The 24,797-nt window shown below is 45.7% G+C and overlaps 1 protein-coding gene across 4 annotated transcripts; it reads right to left on the bottom strand.

Annotated features, from left to right (window-relative positions):
* Positions 1–2,570: 2,570 nt before the first annotated feature.
* mical1 (microtubule associated monooxygenase, calponin and LIM domain containing 1) lies at positions 2,571–24,579 on the bottom strand. 4 transcript variants are annotated; one of them, XM_035644437.2, is made up of 25 exons: positions 24,354–24,578; positions 23,726–23,791; positions 19,715–20,027; positions 18,167–18,374; positions 17,677–17,784; positions 17,448–17,543; positions 17,107–17,262; positions 16,348–16,448; positions 15,827–16,084; positions 13,878–13,993; positions 12,855–12,981; positions 12,508–12,577; positions 12,239–12,386; positions 11,080–11,282; positions 9,954–10,060; positions 9,640–9,702; positions 9,244–9,505; positions 8,412–8,479; positions 7,297–8,101; positions 7,047–7,174; positions 6,826–6,939; positions 6,315–6,408; positions 5,774–5,867; positions 5,392–5,465; positions 2,571–4,050 (listed from the first exon to the last, which is right to left on the bottom strand). In XM_035644437.2, exons 3-25 carry the CDS (start codon positions 19,970–19,972, stop codon positions 3,857–3,859), a joined length of 3,852 nt encoding a protein of 1,283 aa, XP_035500330.2. In that variant the 5' UTR covers positions 19,973–20,027; positions 23,726–23,791; positions 24,354–24,578; the 3' UTR covers positions 2,571–3,856. The 4 variants fall into 4 exon arrangements, with proteins under 4 accessions (XP_035500330.2, XP_035500329.2, XP_035500331.2 ...); XM_035644436.2 differs by lacking the exon at positions 23,726–23,791; XM_035644438.2 differs by lacking the exons at positions 23,726–23,791; positions 24,354–24,578 and adding an exon at positions 21,756–21,774.
* Positions 24,580–24,797: the final 218 nt, after the last annotated feature.

Below are 24,797 nucleotides of genomic sequence, written 5' to 3'. Positions count from 1 at the left end.
ATGTAAACTAATTAATATTCTTTTTTTATGTGTATGCATTTCCTTTCGTATTTATATTTGAACACATTTCTATTTTGCATAGCGTTGACTGATCTCCAGGAGTGTGTCATTCCAATTTCACTGTGTTGTGGTCACAGCAACAATGTGGATAAAGAATCTTGAATCCTGGTCCAATGGAGTCGTTTAGCTGATGGACCAGAACAGGTTTCACAAGCTGGCAACCCCAAAGGTATTAAAATGATTATCGATGATCTATAAAGCATCTGTAACTGATTTATTCCATAAAGAAGTCAATGAATGTCACAGTGGTACCTGCAACAGACATGGGAAATGTATTTTGGATACCTTTGGATACTCCTGAGGCAGTATTCATATTGCCTCTGGAGAATTTTTTTTATATCTGGGCCACACTGCCTGACACATGGAGCATAAGACACTGTGGTCTTCAGGGGGAAACCTTTAACAGGATTATGTATTAATCTGCATCATGTGTTCATTTCAGCCGCCGCACACGCGCGCGCACACACACACACACACACACACACACACACACACACACACACACACACACACACACACACACACACACACACACACACACACACACACACACACACACACACACACACACACACACACACACACACACACACACACACACACACACACTGTACACAGTGACAGAGGACAGGTCACGTTCACCGCACACTTGGCCTCCTCCGCTTTATGTATTTACAGCACACAAGCCAATCCTGCTTGTGCCTGGCAAAAAAAAGAAGGATATGCAGTATATAAAGGCAAAACTCAGCTGCTGCGATGCAGGCGAGTCTCAAAGGGCAAATACAAGCTTTTTCTAGTGAAGAAAAATAAATACTAGTCCAGTGTGACTCTTCTCACCTGCAGGACGAGAGTTTCATATCTTTAAATGGAGCCCACCTGCGCTTTAAGGCGTCTGTAAAAAAGAAAAAAAAGAGTGAATATCAAGAGCTGGGCTGGCTCATCATGTTGTCATGGATACAGGTTCAACCGGTTGTCATGGTCATCTCCCATTGGAGGTATAATCTTTCCTCTTCTTTTCACAAGCAGAATGAGCTGAAGTCTTTTCCAATCAGCAGCGGAGGCGTCAGGGCGGCGGCGGAGCGACGGCTCCTGTAATGAGACTGTCAGGTCTGAGGACGGATGTTAAACATGCACAGGAGCGGCAAAGACACTGGGTCAGAGCGGCACTGAAGAGCAGTTACAAAGATCAGGAAAGAGGCGTTCCAACAATGGTGCTTTGCTTTTACAATATAATATGTTCCGTCACCTAAAACCACAGTTCTACAGCCCTCGGGTTAAATGCAAGACACATACATCTATAATTCAAGGCTGCTGTCTTCGATGCCCTCATTATCAATATCACACTTTAAATTCTACACCTACAAAAGCTTTGTCTGCGCTGTTTGCATTAGACTTGCTGGTGGACTAAGTTGTCTATTATTTTGTATATTGATAAATATGGATAAATATTTGGAAAATCACTTCAGACTCTAATGGATAAAACACAAATCCATTTTTTTGTGCAAATTCGGTGAACTGATTGGGGCTGCAACTAACGATTACTTTCCCAATCGATTAATCGATCCGTTGTTTGGTCCATAAAAGGTCATAAAATGGTGAAAAATGTGGACCGGGTTTCCCAAAACCTCAAGATGATGTTTTGCTTTGTCCCGACACCAAAGATATTCAGTTTACTGTCACAGAGGAGCAAAGAAATCAGAAAATATTCACATTTAAGAAGCTGAAATCAGAGAATATTGACTTCAAATTTTTCAAAAACTAGAACCGACTAATCGATTATCAAAATAGTTTGTGATTAATTAAGTAATCGACTAACTGTTGCCGCTCTAGAGCTGATCACTTCACACTTTCATCACATTTGATTAAAAAGTGATATAAGATGCAATATTTTTCTTTTTCCTCGTGTAAACAGCTGCGTTTCCTTAGTTTGACTCGTTTAAAAACACGATAAAAATTTTCATACAGAGCTTTTCCCCCCAAAGGGGCAGTAGCGACCGCACAAGGCCCGAGGCCTTAACCATGTGGAGTTCAGTGCCTTGCTCAAGGACACCTTGGCACGTGGACAGAGAGAGAATTCAAACCTGTGGATTGGTGGGTTCACCAACATCAGATATAGATCAATATAAAACTGACTTAATTGTTTGAATGAGTACTTTAACATTTTGCTAACATTGCCAACACTTTTACGTGTAGTGGGATATTACTTGAGATTGCTTTTAGCAATGAAAAGTGCTGTATAAATGAAATGTATTATTATTATTATTATTACTACATTGGGTTTTGGCTACTTTTTTTTCGAGTAAACGATCCGAGTACTTCGTCCACATGGGACAATCTGAGGAGTTTCTCCAGTGTTGATGTTTCATCGCTTGCGTGCATCCTACATGTGAAGATGTCAGACTGCATGACCAAGGTTATGGCAACAAAAATTCCACTCCATTAACATCTGAAAACACCTGGAAATACCAGGAACCTCAATGTATTATCAGAGACATGAAAACTAAAACCTCCAAAGTGCGTGATCTTTATTTGATATAATGTGAGAGGTGCTGCCCAGGTGGCACAAAATGGCAGCAGAGCAATATAATACATATAAGGCTCCTTTCGTTACACTAACAACAAACTGGTCTTTGTGTCTGGATCGGGGGGGGCTATTGTGCCGGCACATGAAAAGGAAAAAACACCTGCAAATGATAAAAGATAGCATTTATAAATAGATGAACACAAATCCAGTTCTGTCACCCTTTTCTCGTTCACCCCCAAAAATCCCCCTTGTGTTCACGTAATACGCCCCCGTCACCTGAAGAGCAGCCGACGGAGCGCGGCCATCGGTCGAAAAAAAAAACCCCGAGAGTCCTGGAACCGTCGACCCCTGAGTTTAACTACCCAACGTGCTATTGGGGAAAAACGAGGCGAAGAGCAGGAAGTGCCACAAAAAAAATTTGTGAACGTCTAAAACCGAAAAGTGGATAAGAAACTAAAAAGAAACAAATTTTACTGTAATAAATCTATTATTTTAAACTATCTTGATCATATTTCTATTCATGAAACCAAATGTAAAATTATGATATGAACTGTGTGTTATGCCTTTGTGTTCAATAGTCATAATACTCATTCATGATAAAAATGAACATCAAACTATTTTCAAAACCCCCCCAACAACCCTGTGTTATCTAGATCTACAGTTTCTCTAATGCTCCACATCCAGACGCTGCAGGTTTCCCCCACCGCTGTAAATCTTTATGCTGCTTTGCACTTGGAGTCACATGTCTCCGACACGGACACCAGGCCAAGTCCGACGCTGGGTAACGATGGTCTGGTGGTGGATGTTGTTGTTCGATAGTGCAGCAGACACTGCGGATCCTTTTTTCTTTTTTTCCCATCCGCGGTGTGTTTGTGGCTCCACTATCGCAGTGGGCAGCGCTCATAGCCACAGAGTCCTTGCTGTTGTTGTCGGATGTGTCGACTCGACGCCTCAGATCTCCAGGTTAATGTCTCCCTCTAGGGGGCTGGAGTGAAACAGAGATTCATTCAGCCTCTGAATATATGCAGGAAGATTTCTTCTTTTTCCTTAATCCCCATGTGGTGCGTTACCCCTCCACAATGATCCAGTAGCATCTTTGGCTTTGCAAAAAAAAAGTTACGCTTCCGGTTCCGAGACGGAAAGGAGCAATTCTGGCGCTACGGCAGATGTGAGAGCAAACGCTTTGTCGCCCATGCTGCGTGCGTGTGTGTGTGTGTGTGTGTGTGTGTGTGTGTGTGTGTGTGTGTGTGTGTGTGTGTGAGAGAGAAAGTCTTATGCCCAGTGAACCTGAGCTCCTGACTTGGAGTGGCGCTTGGCCTCCATGATGGAGAAGGCCTCCTGCTCCTCGCTCATCTCCTTCAGCCTCTTCTCTTCCAGGAACGACACCAGGGAATCCCTCATGTCCACCACCTCGATCATCTGCTGCAGGACTCGCTCCTCTTCCGCCTGCTGCTCCGGCGTCTTGTCTGCGCGGACAAACACAAAGCGCACTCGTTGAAGCGACTACAGTCAATGTAGGGTCGCTCCATCACCTGAATCTGTGGCCCCCCTCAGCTTGACAGAGCTTCAGGGGCTATCAGCTTCAGCTTTACACTAACTCGTAAAAGACTCACAGCTTTGATTTTCCCACGTTTCCCGATGTCTTTGTGCACAGGAGGAACAATTCTGTATATTCAAAAAAATTCCCCAGGTGGGTCGGAAACCTGACTCCAAAGTGAATGAATAATGTTGCTCCGAGACTGCTGGACGTGTAAATGAGTAACCTTCTTTGTAACAAGCTCGACATATTAACTTCAACGGGGGGATGATACTGCGTGTTAGTGTTTCGTTCACGCCTCTTTTCTGCTACTGTACCTACAAAGTGGCCAAAATATTGCAGGTTTGGATTAACAAATAAAGCCCGACCACAGTACGACCCCTCTTTTAAGATTTTACAGAGATTCTTGTCTGGAATTCATGTCCCACATGGCAGCAACCCCCCCAGTAACAGACGCCATCGGGAGCTCCTGTAGGTTAAGCAGGGCATTTAAAAAAACAGATTAGGACAAGTATGTATAAAACACTGTACCCGTATGTACACTGATAGAAGTGGCGGTCACTTGAATTGTTCCCCCTGGTCACAAAGACATCAAGAAATGTGCAAAAAATATAAGCCGGTGTTTAATTTCCAAATTACAGTCTTTTTAGAACAAAATATCCAGTTTTTGTTTTAATATCCTTCGCTGAACTTTGGCCCGGACACACTGTCTAGTTGGAGTTGGGTACTAAAGAATCAGTAACTTAAAAAAAAACAGACTTGATTCCACTGATTAGCCTCATATTAACTTTACAAGTAAGGATTTAATCTAATCTAATCTAATCCCTCATCTGTTACAGTGAGGTCGCTAGAGAGGCAGCCAGTTTGGATAAGAGGAACAATTCAAATGACCGACAATGTTTTGAATTTAACTGTACACATAAGAATGTTTGAAGACTGATATAATGTGAAGGTGACACTCGAAGAAAAGCCATTAATCCTTGTAACATTTAGGTCGCAAACGACCCATAATGCAACATTCTCTTTAGGAGCTAGTGGTACACTGGGACCTGGTGCATTCTAAAAGAATATCAGTTGTTGGTAATAAATAATATTCTTCGTAAATAATATCAACCCACTCAGAAGCTCCATAAATGATAATTGTCTTATATTCAGGGAAATGTAGTCTTGCTACACAATGCACAATGATTGTATTCAGCTCTTTAAGTGCACGTCTGTTGGAGAAACGTCAACAGCACACGTTTTCACGAGCGCACGCCAAAGTACACACCGTTCAGCTCCATGTATTTCCTGAGCTCCAAATCCAACATGCTCTGTTTGTCTTCCAGCTCCAGCTGTCGAGACCTGAGAGAGGAGGGGAGAAAAAAACAAGAAGCAAACATCAGCCGAGCCAGGTCGAACAGTTGCATCTCGCTCGGGACGCAGGTCGTCGTGGGGCTTCATGACCAACTACAGTCGGACTGTGATGAAGAATAATGTTGAGGACAAGTGGCACAGTGTTTTTTTCGAGCAGGAAGGAAGTCTGACGTTATGGACCTTCTGGCTACCGTGTCGCTACACCGCTCTGCACAAAAGCTGCGTTGTGTATTCCCAGTGCGACTACACAGGATGTCACTGTGCACCCGCGTTTACAAATGTATCAAGTCACTCACGCCACCATGAGGTCGGACTCCTCGGAAACCAGCGCGTTCTTCTCGTGGACCAGTTGGATCCAGTGCTCGATCATGTCCGGAGAACCGCTGCTGCCTGGAAGTGGAAAAAATAAGAGGAAGAGAGGTTTGTAGGGAAATTCTGGACATAATGAAGTGGAACGAGGAGTTATTTGCTGCATGTGACATGGCGTCCATGTGAGAGAGTGACTGCGAGTCCTCAGGCCAACATGCCTCTCTAAATGATTTGTGTGAATTCTGTCAATTCAGTTTACCATTCAAAACACATGCATGTATTTACTATATTCACTTGAAAATTAACAGCTCCTCCCCCTTTTCCTCTTGATTCTTCTGCACACTACTTCTGATTGCATGTGGTGCAAAGTCAGTGAGAACATCAGTTTAACGTGTTCTGCTCTTGGAAAAAAACAACAACCCATAAGGTTATATAAAAAATTATTTTGAAAAGAAACAAACAAGGAGCCCTTTATTCAGGAATTAAAGAAAAAAAAAGGGTGTGCCGTCAACAATTTTCGTTTCGTACCGGCCTCTCCTCGCAGAGTCTGCTCCAGCACGACACCTTTATCCTCCAAATCCTTGAAGGTCACCTCGATCTCCTCCAGCCTCCTCTGGATGGACTGCAACCCCAAAGAAGAGATAGAAGAAAAAGAAAAGCACTGGAGCAAACTTGGACTAACACGTGTAGGTTACAATCAGTCCCCAATTTATTTAGTTTGAAATGTTTCACGGGCCATGGTGGGCCGACAGGCTGCACACGTCCAGCTCTGCAGAAAGAGAACAAGCTTGATTTACTGCGACTGTTTTGTGGAAACACTCCCTCTCCCCTGGCAGCATGAAATCTGACCATGGTTGTTCATGACACGATGGGAAAAAGGATGATCATTGATCGACACGTGCTCTTCCGTTGAGCAACAAACTGTTCAAGTTCTGTTTGCTGCCCCCAAAGAGCTGGATCCTAAAGTACTAAATATTTATTTTACTATATATGAAGCTGGTTGAGTCACTGAACAACGGAACGTGTCATTCACACTGACCTGTGCATTGCGCAATCTCTGTAACTCGCTCATCTTGGCGCGTCGCTCCAGCGTCCTCATCTTCATCAACTCCCTCTTCTCCGCCTCCACGGGGTCCGATGGCGCCGTCTGAAACTAGAGGAAACGTGTCATTACTGTAAGCGTGACGTAGGTAAAAAAAATGTAGTGGGTCGCCATCGTGTGAAATGAAAAAAAAAACAGATCCGTTCCCCCCTCCTTACTTTCTCATCGTACAGGTTAACATCATCTTGCTCAAACATGTCATCTTCGTCGTCGTCGTCGTCGTCGTCATCGTCGTCTCCATCGGCGCCCTCTTCTGAGGCGCTGTGAACGTGTCTGAATGTTGTTTCTGTGGTTGAAATGCGACAAGAAGATGTTGTAAGTGTCACGATGAACCCAGACAGACTGAAAAACAGCCTGCAGCTGCTTCTCTTCATCCAAGATCAAAGAGGAGACGAGTCCTCGTCTTACCCACGGTCCCCGGATGATTAATGAGGACACTGAGCCGGCCGTCTCTGCTGATCCTCGGGGAGGACAGATTCCAGGGGGAGAACTTTGATCGTACTCTGGTCTGCCCGCTCGGCATCTCTTTTCTCCTGAAGCAGCGGCGATTCCTCTTCTCCCGCATTTGGCTGGTGGTGCTGCCGCTCCAGTAGCCCTCCTCTTCCTGCCCGTCACCCGCTGGTTTGGGAGGGCTCGGACCCGCCGCCGTCGCTGAGGAGGAGGAGCAGGACGAGGACCCGCCAGGGGTCTCGGAGTCCGAGTCGGCGCTGAAACTTTGAAGGTTCACCAGCAGGCTCCTCTCCTCATCGCTCAGCTGGAGCTTCCGCAGCGATTGCTTAGGACGGGAGTCTGGCGCCGCCTTGGAGATCTCTTTCGTAGGGGTCGGAGACGAGTGATCTTCGAGAGTCGAGGGGTTAAAGAGGTGGATCGTGCGAGGTTTTGCCGTTGGAGGGGAGGCCTGCGGGCTGGGCGCGGTCTGCCGAGAGTAGCGGGGCTTGGGGACAGGGTAGAGCATCATGGGAGGAAGCACCTCTATCTCCTCGTCATCGGGAGCCGCTTCCTCGGCTTTCGACGGAGGACCTGTGGGAGTTTTCGTCGTCTGAGGTTCTTGGGGCTCATCTTTGGATTCAAGTATATGCCGGTCCTGTCCATCACAGATATGTGACGCTGATTTCGAAGCGGGGGCAGAGTCCAGAGTGTGCTCGTACTCCTCGTCCGACGGAGACAGTGTGTACTCATCACTGGAAAGTCCATTCTCATCATTTGTCCCATCCTAGAATAGGAAAAAAATTTTTGAAGATGCAAAGAAAAGACCCAAATCACAGTTAAATCTGAACACACTCATCCACAGGCTACGTATGTTCCCGAGACAAACATTCTTCATTGTAGCGATGCACAGCTGCTGTGATCGAGCGAGGCCCGCGGGCTGCCGACATCGGGCCAGGCTCCAGAAGGATGACATGTGCAGCGCAAGATTGTGTAACAGGAGCAGTAGGAACACAAAGACTCGCCAGTGGAGTCTGGAGTCATCAGCGGCAAGCGGGCATAGAATTGGTTTCCGTCTGCTCTGCTCAGTGACCCACCTTACGAGATGTTTCAGCCCCGTTTGCCAGCACCAGCTCTTCCGAGTGCAGCTCACAGTAAAACCTCCCTGAGGGGACATCACACACGACAACAATGAAAGGAGTTGAAAAGTCACGAGACACGTGGGTGTTGATGTGTTACAGAGAGATCGGAAGAAAAAACAGGACAACACTGCTGTTTTCTTTAATCATTCATCTCCTTTTAGTTCGAATGGAAAACCCAATTTTAAAAGGGGGTCGGAAATTATTGATTGCACAAATACCAATAAATAATAAATAGGCAAAATCTAAGTCTGGCTCAGAGAGGACACATTTTACCACAGGTAGAAATACAAGGAAGTCCAAGTGCTCAACATCGTACAGCATCGAGTGGAAGATAAGCAAACAGGAGGCTGCTAAAAAAACGTGAACGACACTTGAAGGGGCAGTGAGCGATTTTCCGAGAGACATTGTTGTTGATGATTTTACTGCACTGGTCGGGGGTTCGAACCCGCAGCCTCGGGACCCACCGGAGACGGACAGGCAAACCACGAGGCCAAAACCCCTGAGTCATATCGTCTGTCGCCGGCATGTGTCGGGGAGTGATATTTACAAAATGCAAACACAGTGTTGTGTGGTGCGGTCCGCACCATTTGTTTTTGTTTTCAATATACAGGGCCGACAGCTAGCGGACCGTGAGGAAATATTTGCTGATGTTTACAAAAAGTGTTTTGGATTAAAATTGGCTTACTGCCCCTTTAAATGACGATTAAAGCAACATGCCGAACTCGTGTCGCTGAATATGAATCCATACGACAGTCTCCTTTTTATTACATATGAGAGAGTACTCAACCTGTGGCCTGGTCAAAGCTGTATCCGCCCAGTCTGAGCGTGATGCCACACTGGTGGCAGCTGAAGCAGCTCCGGTGGAAGAACTTGCCCTCGGCGCTGATGCGCTCCAGCACGTAGACCCTTTGACCGCAGAAGTAACACTCGTCGCTGTTCGTCATCGACGCGCCGGCACCGGGTTCGGGCTCCGGCTCATGGGCGGGAGTGGGAGCGGGAGCGGGATCCGGCGTGGGACTGAGCTCAGGGGACGCGGGGGGCACCGGCGTCTACGAGAGAAGATCAGACAAAGGCAGAAAAAATCATTTTCTCGCTGTTGCAAAATCCGCTAAATGTGAGCGATGAGGGGAATTAGCAGAGAAAGCCGCCAGAGCTGAATTAGTCTTGCCGAGCCACCACTCACGCTGTCCTCATCTCCCATCCTCGTCTTGCTCGCTCCCGTTCGTTTCTCTGATGCCAGCTTTTCCTGCGGAGGAGAAGCACGGAAATCATTTTGCATCACTTGACCTGATTACGTTTTCGAGTCACAAACCAACACGCTAGGACCATTTCAGTGAGCTTTAGAAACGTCTCTAACATTCTGCCCCCAAAAACAAAACGTGAGCGTCACCGAGGGCCCCGGACGCCGGGCCCCGAGCCAACGTGCCAGAGAAATATCTTTATCAAGCGCTGCCTCCGTGCGGTGTAAACAGTGAACCCGGGTCGCGGTGGGCGTACCTTGCGTCTTTGGAGTGAGTTGTACTTGAGCTTGCTCAGGAAAAAGACGGCCGACTGTGTTCGAGAGAGAGTCAGGGGCTTCGACGATGGCAGGAATCCTGCAGGGTCTGTGGCGGATGGGAAATGAAAGAAAGAGAAAATGCCACTCACACCAAATTCACTTCCATCCTAACATTGAACTAGACAGGAAACCATGCGGACATGTGGACATTTTCATTGGCCTACTTGCAGCTTCGCGAACCTCTGCTTAAAAATATTACCACTGCCCGCTGTCTCCTATCTTCCAGCTTTACCTTTTCATGCTGTGACACAGGTAAATAGTCCCTCGTATTTGTATTTTCTGTAGCGTCACAGCAGCAGAAGCTGGATTTAACTCAAACCACAACTCTCCAGCTCCCGCTCTGACTGGCACTCCCACTCCTCCCAATCAGCCGGACGAGGTTGCCGGAGACTGACAGCTCCCCTCCTGCCTGCACATCGCTCGGCGGATCCCATGCAGAGCAGCGCAGCAACACAGACGCGGAGGGAGCGTACGCCACGGTGCATCACACCCACTTCAGCCTCAGTCGGCGCCCTGCAAAACGCTGGGCTCGCGCTCACGCCGCACATCAAAACTCCCTCACCCGTCAGAGACTGCCAGAATATACGCCTCTGCTACAAAGAGCCGAGAGAGGCAATCCTCCCCCGCCGCAGGAATAGCTGATCCCCGTCGAGAGACGCCAGTCCCATCGGAGCCCGGACAAGCCAGCTGCCACACCGTGACTGTTTGCTCTGTCTGCTGCCGGGCTGCTTCGGTGCGGGGGGGGGGGGGGCGCGCTCCACCAGCAGAGGCTGGCTCTGAGCACAGCGGCACGAGCCACTTAAGTCCAATGAATTCTGGGTAGCGTGCTCTTAAAGAGACAGCAGTGATTTGATCGCCTCTCAGCGGCCAACACGTTCCGGTGGGAGGACACCTGACCCTGTTAAGGTGGTGTGAATGCCACGCAGTGTCCTAGCAACAGCGTTATGTAAGACTGATGCTGCTGATGGCGGTCGTCAGGAATACGCCGGAAGATTCAAATAAACAGCAGTGAAATGACGACGATGATGAAAACATTGACTGTGATTTTTTCTTTTAAATACATACCCAAACTTTTAACTTTGGCCGGCACAGTGAAGGCATTTTGGACCTGGGTGAGGTAGAGAACCATGGACAGCTTGTCTATCTGACCACTGTTGGCCAAGTCACCGGCGGACATGACGGGAGGGATGCCCAGCTCCCTCTCCAAGATGCCGAAGGCCAGTTGGTTGTTGTGAACAGCGCTGGACGCGTCCAGGGAGCTCATGTCACTGTGGGGGGATTAGAGGGCAGGGAGGGGTGATGTGATTAATACAGACATACCATGGGACACAAGTCAAGGCAATCTCAGCGCTGCACCAAATATTTAAGAGACTGTGAAGCTTCCTGGACGATGTACGTCCAGGCGGAATGGGAGAGGGAACCGAACATCACAACAGAGGAATGGATCAGCGGAATGAATCGTGAAAGTGTTTACACTGAGAGGAAATGTTTTGACCCATAATTGGAAGAAAAGGATGATTTATGACACAGTGGAGAATGCACACAGACTTATTGGTATGTATACCATGAGTAAATGGACATGTGTATGCCCTTCTTAAAACCACAGCTGTCAACTTGCTCAATACCTCTGGTAGTATACTCAAGAATAAAAAGTTTAAATAAAGAAAGAAAGCAGGGATTGGTCTACAGTATTAACTACAGGGTCACTCAGTAGAGCGCATACCTCCGCCAAGGCCCAACAGTCCCCTGAAATTCAACCGAGCCGCACCAAATTACACACACTGGTAGATATGGGCCCCATAAATGTGCCTGATTTTATTCTAAATCAAGATCCAGGAATTAGTCCTGGATATGTCAAAATGTTTTTTAAAAAATGGCACAATGTTAAAGAAAGTGAAAGGATATTCCTGGATTCACCCTTTTGTCCGGATCTGCTCCCACATTTTACGGGTTGTTTCTCAGTCCATGTCCCATCCCTACATTATGTACTGTGGAAATTTGATCAGTAGCTTTTGCACAATCCTGCTGACAAACGAACAAACGGCCAGGGGCGGAAACATAACCTCCTTGGAGGAAATAATCATAAACACTAAAGAGGATCGTTACATTGGTTTTCCCGTTACTATGGAGTGTATTTGGTAAAAGCAAATTGATTTCCAAGAACTGTTATCAATGCCGTTAAACTGTTACGTGACTCCAGCATCCTGTCACCACAGCGACTCACATGAGCTGAGGTCTGAAGTGGTGGATCAGCGCGCACAGAGCCATACCGGACCTCCAGGACTGGGTCAAATCTTTGACGTTCACGTTGTCATAGCCCGCCGTGTGATTCTGGCACCACTTCAACAACTCCTCAAAGCCGCGGATTGAATCTGGGGAGGAACAAACGCAGACAATTCGTCGGACAATCTTCCACAACTCTTTATGGGGTTTCAGTGTCACAAAAACGTCCACTTGTGATAAGTAAATATGGACTCTTCAAGAGGAACTCACCTTGACGCAACTTGTCCTTCTGTTTCTTGCTCGATGGGTGGAACTTATCAACATCGTACAGGTGCTGCACCTAAGTTAAATTGATAGGTAGATTAGTCAACATAATCACAGATTATAAACTGATTAAAATGAATCCTTAACCAGCTCAGGGTTCATCAAACAGCAGGATTGTATAAGTCCTAAAAAAGTAATTTCTTGCTCTGATCAATTTCCTTACAACAGAATTCAAGGTCAACGCAGCGTCACTGTGTCGACTAGACTGTGGTCTGCGTCTTTGAAAATCCTTTGTGGTGATTAAAAGGATTCTGATTCAAATCTCTGTTGAGTAAATAAGGGATATCAGTGACCTGGCTGGTGTGGATGGATGAGACGTTGATCCTCTGGTAGCGTGTTTTGGGGTCGATGCTGTAACCGGCGTAGTTTTTGCTGGTGTTCTCGGGTGTGGTCTGGGACAGGAGCTGGTAGAGGCTCTCTCTGCGCATTAATGTCGAAGATATGAACGCAGAGTAATTTAGAGCCAGGCACGGAGCCGAATCAGTTGACACATGTAGAAGACAGAGATGCTTTAAAATGTGAGAGTATTGAGAAGGAGACACATTAGTAAGTGTGTGTTTAAGTCACATAAGTAAGAAAAGAGTGTGATGTCGTAACGAGGTGACGACATCACACTGTCAAATTACTCAACCAGTCACATTTTTTACTTCACACTAGATGAAAACAGAAAGAACTGAGAAGGCCTGGTTCCCATAACAGATTCATTCAAATTCAATTCAACTACCTTCATGTAACGCTTCACTTCATGTTTTCTCTACTACATAACCAAAGCTTAAAATTGGAAAATGTTTTTCTCTTTCTCCAAAAAGCCAGATGCAATATTACTTCAAGGAACTATGTTGAAGAACTTTTAACAACTATGCAATCACAACAACTATCAATCACATTACTTAATTTTAATTTTGGCACTTTATTTAAATACATTAAATTCTAAATCTTAATTTTAGTTTCACTTAAAACAAACAGCACTAGTAGAGTAGAACCTGTGATTTTCACGGTACAGAAAAGTGAACGTTCACTTTTTTGAGGAAATTTAAGTAAAGGTTATTTCCTATAGCACCTTTCCACAAGGTGCTTCACATAAATAAAATAACACAATAAAAAGTAGTAATAAGAAAATAAATATACGCAAATAAAAGTCGTTAAACACGAGCGGCAGATAGAAAATAAAAGTGGGTGAGACAAAGGCCAATTTTCAAATAAATGAGTTTCCAGCTCTCGGCGCCCAATTTGATTGCGTTAGCAGGCAGTCGATGTGTAGGTGGTGCGGAACAAGGCAACGGCGAGGAAACAGCCACATCATGACACGCGCTCACCGCTCAGCCAGGACCTTGAGATGAGGGATTCCCATTCCCCAGCTTCTCACCATCCACGCCGTGTCAAACGCGGCCAGAAACCCACGGGCGATGCCTGTTCCCAGAGGCCAGAAAGGCTGCAGACGACAGTGTGTCAGAGCTCATTCGTACGTTAGACAATCTCACAATTAAGTGGAGCGGGGTGGACGCTGGAAGACAAAGTCGGGGGTGCTCAGAGGAGAGATAATACCGTCATATTAGAATGCAGCACAGCAGCGCAAAATATGAGATTTTTGTATTGGTTTTAGAATTTGTAGACAGCAAATTTGGTTTTATGAGCATTGAAGAAATCAATGAGACACATCTAACCCACTATTATCACCATTAAAATCCACGCTCCGTTCAGTTTGCAATTTGCATCAAACGTTATACGTCACGTTCTACATTTGTGCATGAGATAGAAAATACAGTGAATAAATCAAATATTATTAAATAAAAGAAGAGTGAGTGGAGGTTTTTTATATTTAATTTGGTCAGTTAACTTTTTTTGCCTTACAGCCCGCAGCAACCCTACTTCCAGCGTCCTTGTGGAGCAGACACATAAAATACAGTGAACAATTATCACACTAGGATCCATGTCAATTATTAGAAATAACAGCTTTTCTCACAAACTCTCAAAAAAAAGCTTCTGCAGCTTCGACAATGTCATATAAACAGGAGGAAAGGTGTACAGCCATGCTAGCAGCTGTATACTAAAGATAAACAGCCATGCAAGCAGCTGTATGCTAAAGGTATACAGCCATGCTAGCAGCTGTATGCTAAAGGTATACAGCCATGCTAGCAGCTGTATACTAAATATACAGCCATATTAGCAGCCGTATACGAAAGGTATACAGCAATGCTAGCAGCTGTATACTAGAGCTATACAGCTATACTAGCAGCCGTATACGAAAGGTATACAGCAATGCTAGCAGCTGTATACTAGAGCTATACAGCCATACTAGCAGCCGTTTACGAAAGGTATACAGCAATGCTAGCAGCTGTATACTAAAACGATATACAGCCATACTAGCAGCTGTATACTAAAACGGTATACAGCCATGCTAGCAGCTGTATGCTAAAGGTATACATCCATGCTAGCAGCTGTATACTAAAACGATATACAGCCATACTAGCAGCCGTATACGAAAGGTGTACAGCCATGCAAGCAGCCGTATACTAAAGATATACAGTCATGCTAGCAGCCGTATACTAAAGATATACAGCCATTCTAGCAGCTGTATGCTAGCAGCTGTATACTAAAAGTATACAGGCCTGCTAGCAGCTCTTTGGGCTGAATGCTAGCATCATAATGCTAACTTCTTCATAATAATGATGTTTGCATTGTGAACTTTCTGATGCTAATGTTTAGCTGGTATATTAATGTTTCCATGTCCCCCCATCTTAGTTTGGAGTGTTAGCATGCTAATACTTTCTAATGTGCACTAAGCAAATAATGTCATTAGTTGTGCAGGTATTTGTTCTTCCTTCGCCAACTAAAGTGCTGCAGGCTTAATATTTAAAACAAAGTGATGTTGTAACTTGTCAAATAAAGTCAGGGGCTAACCAAAACCATATCATTTCACATTGAGGGGAATATGGATATCTACACCAAATGTCCTAGAAATCCATCAAAAGGTTTTCCAGACATAGAAAATACAAAATAAAAATCACCAAGTCCATAGGTTGCATCATATGGCAACAATGAATGTACAATGTATGTTCATCCATTAAAAATGTGTCCCCCTGGTGGCTCCACATGAAAACTCAGGGAATAATTACTCAAGCAATTCTATTCATGAATGAATATCTCTACTAAACATACTGGAAATCCATCAAATAAATGTTGAGATATTTCCGTCTCTGGACCAAAGTGGTTGTGGTCGTCGGAGCCACGTTAAAAGACAAAAAAAACAAACGTTGCCCCCTACCTCCACCAGGCAATCTCCGACCAGACCCATCAACAATTTCTTCCCCCTCCTCTCCCTGACGAGTGAGGCATTCTCAGCCCGGTGCATGCAGGTGAAGTCGAACATGGCCACGTCTGGCTGGCCATTGGGGTTCTTGGCGAACTGGAGGTCAGGCAGGTGACCGCCCGTGGAGAAGTAGGCCGCATCGTGGGCGTAGCCGTTCAAAGCCTCGCTGTCAACATTGGCGGGAGCCAGTAGCTCATCGGCGTCGCTGTAGTCCTGCAGAGACAAAAGGGAGAGAGGTGCTATGTGATGTGTCCAGGTACCGTCTCTGCGTGCTGAGTGACATGTCTTATGGTTGGTTTATTGCATCGGGCCGGGCTGCAGAGAAAGAGGAGGTGATTGACGGTTTTCCTCCTCGCCTGCATGACTGTTCCATCCATCTAGTTTGTTTCTTTTTCTCTGCAGGCCGGGGATGCGGCTGGTGCCAATAAGAGTCAAGACTTCTTTTTCTCCCTCGGTAATGGATGTGTTATTCTGACCTGTTTAATGACCCCCTTCTTCAGCAGGCTCTTCTTCTTGGCAGTCATGACAAAGTAGTGGGTGTCGTCTTTGTAGTAGACAATATTCTCCAAATCAATACCTGGAATGGAAAAATGGAGCGAGAGAGAGAGAGAGAGAGAGAGAGAGAGAGAGAGAGAGAGCAGAGAAGGAGAGCAGGAGAATCAGCGAATTAAGTACATTTTTATAGTTTCTCTCAGTGTGACATTTTCCTATATTATGAGCTTTTTTGCTGATTATTTTAAGGTTTTGCTGTTTTTAGGATGAAAGAAAAGTGAAAGAATAAGTCATTTAAATGAATGTGATCAGGGTGGTTAAAGGTGACTCGTGATTCCTGCACATTTACAATCGTCCTCTATGCAGTCGATCATAGAGGACGAGTGGATCATCTGTTATTGCTGTCACAGGAAATTAAGTGAGGATTGGAACACAGAGCAAAAGCAACGCTGCTTTTTATCACACATCATGTTGAACCCGACCTGACGGCGTGAACACTCATTTCCTGCCTCGAGGGTTTTGTCCAGCGCCGCACAACGGGACAAAAATAAGATGCAAATGGAAGCACACTATTAGAAATGTCATGGCTCAATGACTTTACTTCATAATTCATGTTTCACTTAGTGCAAGCTGTGATATACATAGAAAAACAGAAGGTTTAACTGAAATGCTGCGTCGCTGCACCATCAGCTTGTCTTCCATTGATTATAGACACTGAAGATGTGATTGAGATCGATTCCTACCCGTCTCCGTGAGCAGATCCTGGAAGAACTTCTGGTTGTAGATGCGCGCTACGCCGCTGATCTCCGCTACTTGGGCCTCAGCAGCCGTGTGTCTGTTGATGAAGTTGGCGGTAATTCCGATTGCCAGCTTGCCTCTGAGCTCCTTATGCTTAAAACCTGGGAGTTTTGGAGAGAGGAAAGAGAGGGAACTGGGCTCACATGCTGTTCTACGACGGCAGGAGGAAGCTTGTGTTTTGTGTGTTCATGTATAACAGGCAAAAATGTGTGATTGTAATTGTGCCCCCCGTTGCAACAGTGGAAAAACAGATGTGATGGAGACATTCATGTGTGTTCAGTCTCACCATCGGGGACGAATCGGCCTCCTCCTGCGGAGATGAAGACGTCGAACTGGAAGGTTGCAGCGGGATGAGACGCAGGCTGCAGCTTGGCCATCCAACCTGTCAGGAACACGAACAAGCGCAGCAGCATTTTTGCAACAACTTCGGCAGTTTCGTACGAACAACAGCTGACGAGGACACACGGAGCACGACCAGCGAGGAGAGCAATCGGTGGCTGGGAAGATGTTGGTACCGTTTTCTCCCGAGGGCTCAATCAAGCCCTGGAACTCCACGCCGGTGTGCACCTCCACCCCGAGGAGAAGGGACACCTTCAATAAAACCAACTGCAGCTGACGAATGCCTGAAAACACACATGAATGATTAGTTGGAAATGTGTGTGAGATCCCCCAGACTGCCAAACAGTAAGGTAGTTGAAACTATGTTTTCCAAAATATGGAAACTGGAGCAAATGACATGGGTCCGAAAGCCCAAATTCATGAAAAGGCGGGGTCCTCTAATGGCCTTGTTAATGCAACAAGGTTATTTATTTCATTTCATACTGTCTCTAACTATTTTACATGCCATACACATCCCTCATTCCCAAATAAATGATGTCTTTATCAGACACAGTTGTTAATACATTTTCAGGATCAATCAACTAATGGATTCATCAATTCATAATTTCAGAGCAGAGCTGGCAGGCGCTGAAGTACAGTGCATAAAGCACATCATTAGCCACGCACTGATGTGATCCAGAGAGCCCGTGCAGAATTTGCCGTAGAACTTCTTGGCCCCGAGCCCGCGGAGGTCGGAGATGGTGAAGGGCCACAGGTGGAGCACGTTGTTCCTGGTGAACGACTCCCTCTTCTCCAACACCACCACCTGGGCCCCCAGCAGCGACAGTTCGATGGCCGTCCGCAGCCCACATGGTCCAGCTCCCAGCACAAGACACTGAGAGGGAGGAAGAGAGAGGAAGAGAGGAGGAGGACAATTAGGAACACCGCCAGCGTGGATGAAACGATGCCAGGGATAGAATGAGGAACTGTTTTCATATCGTCCTGCAGTGCAAAGTTAAAGTGGAGCCAGGTGATGACTCACAAGTCCTCAAGGCCAAATATATTGTGTGTGTGTGTGTGTGTGTGTGTGTGTGTGTGTGTGTGTGTGTGTGTAATATGATGCTCTAATATCCTCCGAAGGCAACGTGTTTTTAGTTTAAAACTGCTGGAAGTTAATATTGACAACTGTGATTTATAACAGATCAGCAATATATTAGGGAAAAAAAAAATCGGTATTATGAACAGACATCTGATCCAAAAAACACTTTCCTGTTAATTATTACAATTTGACTGACGTGAGTTTGTCTTGACTGAAACTGCGACAGAGGTTTTTAAACTACAGTTGTTGTGGGCTGATTTGCACAATTGTACTGTAGTTTTCCTACGGGGACAATAAAGGATTATCTTCCCAAATAATTAAAAGCTAATGAATTTTATTGCATTTCTCAGAGTTTAAGAAACCCTCCAGAACAGCATTTAGATGGCGGGACACACTGTACAAATAATTTCACATAAACTAGAATGTCACTCAGAAGAGAGCATTCCTCCTAAAAGGTCTCCTTATGAGACCACAATTAAATCTGCTAGATCAAGATTTTTATCATAGATATCAGTCCTCTAAATATGAATATATAAAAAAAGATCAAGATCTGTCCCTTTGTCCGGATCCGTGCCAACATTTAACGGGTTATTTCTTCACCCATGACCCATTGTTCCACCAACTTTTGTGAAAATCCTTCCAGTGGTTTTTCAGTAATTCTGCTCACAATCAAACAAACCAACCGACCAACAAACCAAGACGGACAGGGGTGAAAACATGACCTGCTTGGCTGAGGTATATAAGCAAACTATAAAAAGAATGTAGAGGTACAAAGTTCATTCTTCAAAATAATTATCTCTTTCAGTTATTAACGGGAATAAGTCGCCTTTGAACTGCTAAAAAAAAAAAAAAAAAATTCACATCAAAATATCAACTACGATCTCTACACCAACTCTATCTGCTGATGGAGATCAGAAATGATCAGATATGATCAGATATGATCACTAAAAATACCTCGACTGTTTTAATGGACCTGGGCTCAAAGGGCAACCTGATCATAACTAATGTTCTGAAGGTCTATTATCATGGAAACAACAAGATTAATGTCAAATATTTTTAAAAGCAAAAAGGGCAAAAAAACAAAGGTCAAAACCTCCAAATCCTTTCGAAAAGCCCATACAATAGACGAGAGTCACCTTGTTTTTGGTGCAGGCCTTTCCTTGCTGGTAGTCGGCGTGGGACGCCCTTTTGTCCAGCTTTGTCCACAGCGCCTTGGCCTTCCAGTAGTTCAGCCGCTCCTTCAGCTTGACGTAGAAGGTCCTGAAACCCCGGGGGTCGATGTCCACCTGCCGGCAGAGCTCGGCAAAGTGGTGCCTCACATCCTTGCAAGTCTGGGCTTGGACGAAGAGGTCAAACGTGGCATGCGACGGATTGACGGGGTCCTGGCTCGCCATGGCGGAGGACCTGACGGTGGACTGGCGTCCGCCGGTCGCTGGGTTTGTGAGTCAACTGTGGAAGAGGAGGTCAAATCACAGTATTAGCACTTTACGACTACTGTGGCTGTGCGGGAAGGTTTTACTGAAAATGATCAAAAGGTTTTTAAAAAAAAAACCTCCTGTTGTTTTCATTTAGAGAGGGGGTCCGGGCTTCTAAGTCGTCTACCTACTGTGCGCTGGTAAATCCCTTCCTCGTGTTCTCTAATTATAGTCCTGATGCTTAAAATGTTCAAGACTCCTTGTCACCTGGTCGGCCGAGTCATTAACCAACTTCCTCAATGTGCTCTTTTTTTTCCTTCGTGGCTCGTCGTATCGTTTCTTTCTTTAGCGACCGAGCAGCCCGCCCACAGCCGATGTGTCACTCTCGCACACCGCCTCAGGATGTGTGCCTGTCAGTGGGTTCGGCAGGCGAGACGCTTTTAACGACAACATGTGGCTGACACCTCTCCATATGTTTGCACTGGAATAACCCTCGTGTTTCCCCCGGAACAAACGCAAAAGCACATCTGCACTGCACCTCTGGCTGGGTGATGTGATACCTTACAGGCATCGCGCTCATCAGAGTATGAAGAGACATTATAGTCGAGCATGGCCTGTCACAATAATTCTGTTATCGACTTATCGTACATGAACTCAGTCATTTGCAGTGACCTCAATAAGAGCCATTGTGTTTACATCAGAATGACTTCGTGTACATAAGAATGACCGTCAACAACATTCCAGCCGCTCGCCGCCACCAACAGCGGTGTCACCGTCTGCTTGAAGACGTGCATTATTTAAAACTGTCAGATAACATTGCTCTCAGCAGCGACCAAAAAGTCGTGTGAGCGAAGAGTGGTCACGCGATTCTGGGAGCAAGAAAGCGGGTCTCAAAATGACAATAACGTGGTTTCATCGCAATTATTTCCAGGACAATGTATCGTCAGGCAAACAGAAGATATTTGTGACGGGCCTAATTCAAGCGGATGCTTTAAACAAAAGTAACAAGTTGTAACTGATTATAATGTTCACAATCAATTCATCTGCTCATTAATTCCTCATTTGTTCTACAAAATATCAAAAAAAAGACTGTCAACAATGGCTCCGACTAATGATTCATCGATTTTCTCGCTTCATCATTGTATACAAGTCTATAAAATGTCAGAAAATACCCAAAACGCTCGTTATATATTCCTCAAAGCCCAATGTGATGAATTCATATCCAGTTTTTCCACATGCCCCATGGCACATTTGATGAACCATGGAACAGGTTTTGCATATTTGACTAAGGCGATTCATCATCAGAATGTGACAGTGAAACCAAAACCACGACACGAGAGCTCGACTGACATCGGTCAATACCAGTAAAAAAATACCAGTAAAAAAAAGCAAACTGTGTGGGAACAGTTTAGTTAATTTTTTTTTTAAAAGACCTAAAACAAAACAGAGGTACGAACAGAACAGTGAATTTGGATAATTGGGTACACCCCCACATAAATCGACTAGAAAAATGATGTATTTTCTGTCAATCAACTAATTGACCTGTCAACTCTTGATGCGCCTGCAACTAATGCAGCCTGTGGTGATGTCGTGACCCCCGAGGCCTAAATTCTAATCTGTAAAGTCAACATCGTATTCCAACAACGAGGCCACTCCTGCGGTACACCGAGAGGTCCAAAAGTCTGAGGCCACTCTCCCATTTCAAAATGAATTAAAAAAAAAAAGCGGACCTCTGACTTTTGGACCCCACTTGTACACTCACCATATTTAAACACTTGTCTCGCAGCGACATGACAAGATCCAGCACGCACGCACGCGGTGCAGTGTCGGTGCGGTGAAGTGTTATGTGTTGTGTTGCAGCAGCAGAAGCAGCTGACATTTCCTGGAACAAACTCTCAAGCACCGCTTCCTGATGACAACATCCACCCGACCGCGGCTTAAGCTGCAGCTCTTTGCCCTCCACCTGAGACGCAGTCTATAATTACAGGCGCAGGCCGCCGCAACATGTGTTTACATGACTCTGCTCGCATGTGTGTGTGGACGTGATGGAGACTGCATTCAAACTGTTATTCAGTCCATCATCCCCCCCCCCCCTCACATTTTGAAATCACCGATTGTCAGTACAGTAGATGTGTCACTGAAAAACAAACCGACGCGACGAGACGCTGAAACTCTCCCCTCTCTTCCTGTTTCAATCACTGCCTCTCACCCCGGTTGGATCTGGTTACAAAAGACTCAAATTACTACCTGCAATAAAATCCATAGAGACAACTCAGGAGGTGCGTTTGATCTCAACCTCCACGGAGACTCAAACGGTACTGACCCCGACACAACGGCTCCAACCATGACACCTAAAGCTCAAGGGGGGGGGGGACAGAATCCCTCTCTTGATGCAAACCAACATTTCTAACAAGCTTCCAGAGGGCATTTAAATCCATTTATGTAAAACTAGAATGACACTCAATGGCTGATCAACCCCTGCACGTGATTGTCTAGTTCTTATCGTGAATATATAAAATATATAAATCAGATCTAGGTCTGCCCAAAAACATGTCATATTTGTGTGTTTACACTCTTAAAACTATCAAATATTCGTCAAAGCTGTTTTTACCTTCCTGAATCTGCATGATCTCGGCTACACATTAGTTGAAGGTTAACACAGAGTGGCCGAAATGACTTCGCTGCCCTCAATAAATATATCAAAATCTGCTAAATTCAAATTTTTATATAGATCCGTACCAACACTCATTTATATTAACCCGCTAAAAACATGTCTCTTTATTTGAAATCAAGATATGTGCATTATTACCCTGAAAAATGTTGCAACATTTGGCATCCACGCCAAAATGTGATGGGTTCGTCCCGGGCCCCAACTAGTTCGGTGGCAGTCGGCTTAGCAGTTAGTGCGAAAAGGTGAAAACGCAAAGCGTAGCCTCAGGTATTTGTCTGACACTTTTGTTCCATCTGCTGCTTCCCCTTTTAATTATTATGCAGCGTGAACACTCTGTGGGAGCCAGCAGATAGAGAAGACAAAACCTCCGGACATAAAGTTCCCTTTGGTGTGAAATGATCAATCCAAAAACTGCATGAAGGTAAGAGTCTCCTGGCAGGCTGTAAATGGAGGCCGTGATAAGAGAAGGTTCATCAAGTACGACGAGGGCCTGTGAAGACAACTGAAAATAACTCCGACGACCACCGTGACACTTTCATCTCGTTCTCACGGAGGGTTTGCGAGTATTTCTACTCTGATGTATTTATACTCTGTGCTGCAGTTATCATTTCTGTGTCAAAACCAGCTTGAGAGAAAGATGCACGGCAGATTTACAGAATAAGGACAAACTGTGGTCTCCGGTGGTTTAAAATAAGAAAAATAAGTTACGTTTGACGGAATTAAATGACATCTGTGGCAAAGGTACACACACACGCACGCACACACACACACACACACACACACACACACACACACACACACACACACACACACACACACACACACACACACACACACACACACACACACACACACACACACACACACACACACACACACACACACACACACAGTCAACATCATCTGACTGGCGTTAGGCAATTGCAGGGGAAGAGATGAGCAGGAGCAGGCGAGTATGAGCAGGAATGCTTTTGGACAGGATCAGACGGAAACAACCAGGATTTGTGGAGGAATTGACCCAGATTTTTCCCCTCGGAGCCGGTGGATCCGCCCCGACGCACCTTGTTTCACGTGTGGAGCTCTGTGCACAGTGTATCAGGATGTTGGATCAGACACTGATCTCCAGCCTGGTGGGAGGTTGCAGGGACACAGAGAGAGAGAGAGAGAGAGAGAGAGAGAGGGGGTGGAGAGAGGGGGGATGGAGAGATGTCATTTCCTGGACGTATCTGGCTCCAGCAGACATCCAGGTGGTTTGTGACGAGACATTTAAAAGAAAAGAGAAAACTGTGCCCTTCATAAAAGTGGACGAGCCTCACACAATGAGGAGGAAGCTGGTAAAGCAGGAGGAGGGCGTGGTGCTGAGACTGAGGGGTGCAAATAATGTCACCCAGAGAGAGAGAGCGCGCGCGCGCGGAACCGGATTTAAAGGCACAGTGTATTGGAGCAGCTGACATTATGCGCACATGTTCTGAAAACAACAATAAAAATGCAGCCATGTATCTTTTCATTGGAAGAGCTGAGGGCCTGCTGACACACACCAGGGCGCGTCGGGGCCAACGCAAACCACCCGACAGAAACTTTTCAAGCCAGCGCATTGTCAGTGGGAAAACAACCGTGCGTAAATATCAGTCTCTCTCGAGTCGAACACGAGAGAAAGAGTCGAGTTATTCAGTCGCGTCCAGAACTTACTTCACCAGCCTGTGAGTCTCGTATCCGTGGAACTGTCCCCCCCGGTGTCGTGTCCTTGTTCTCCCCCTCGTCGTCGTCTTCTTCTTCTTCTTCTTCTTTGTTTACCGGTGAACCTGTCGCGCTCGTTTTTTCACCTGTGCCACGCGAGCGCAGTCGGAGCGCACGAGCGCAGAGCCGCTTCTTCTTCTTCTTCTTCTTCTTTTTCTTCTTCTTCCGGGACTTTCTGGCACACACACACAGGCACACACACACACACACACACAGCGCGAGCCCTGGCGCACGTGACGAGCGGAGCGGCGGGGGTAGGTGTGTGTGTGTGCGTGTGTGTGTGTGTGTGTGTGCGTGTGCGTGTGTTAGGTGATATGGTTATCCTGAGGGCATTATCATGTGGGGTGGGGTCGAATCATTGATTTATATTACATGGCAATATGGTTTAATGATGAT

This window comes from Scophthalmus maximus, chromosome 3 (genome assembly GCF_022379125.1).
Source record: "Scophthalmus maximus strain ysfricsl-2021 chromosome 3, ASM2237912v1, whole genome shotgun sequence".
Lineage (NCBI taxonomy): Eukaryota > Metazoa > Chordata > Actinopteri > Pleuronectiformes > Scophthalmidae > Scophthalmus > Scophthalmus maximus.
The sequence above is the reverse complement of the archived record's forward strand: the minus strand, read 5'-3'. Positions and strand labels throughout refer to the sequence as shown.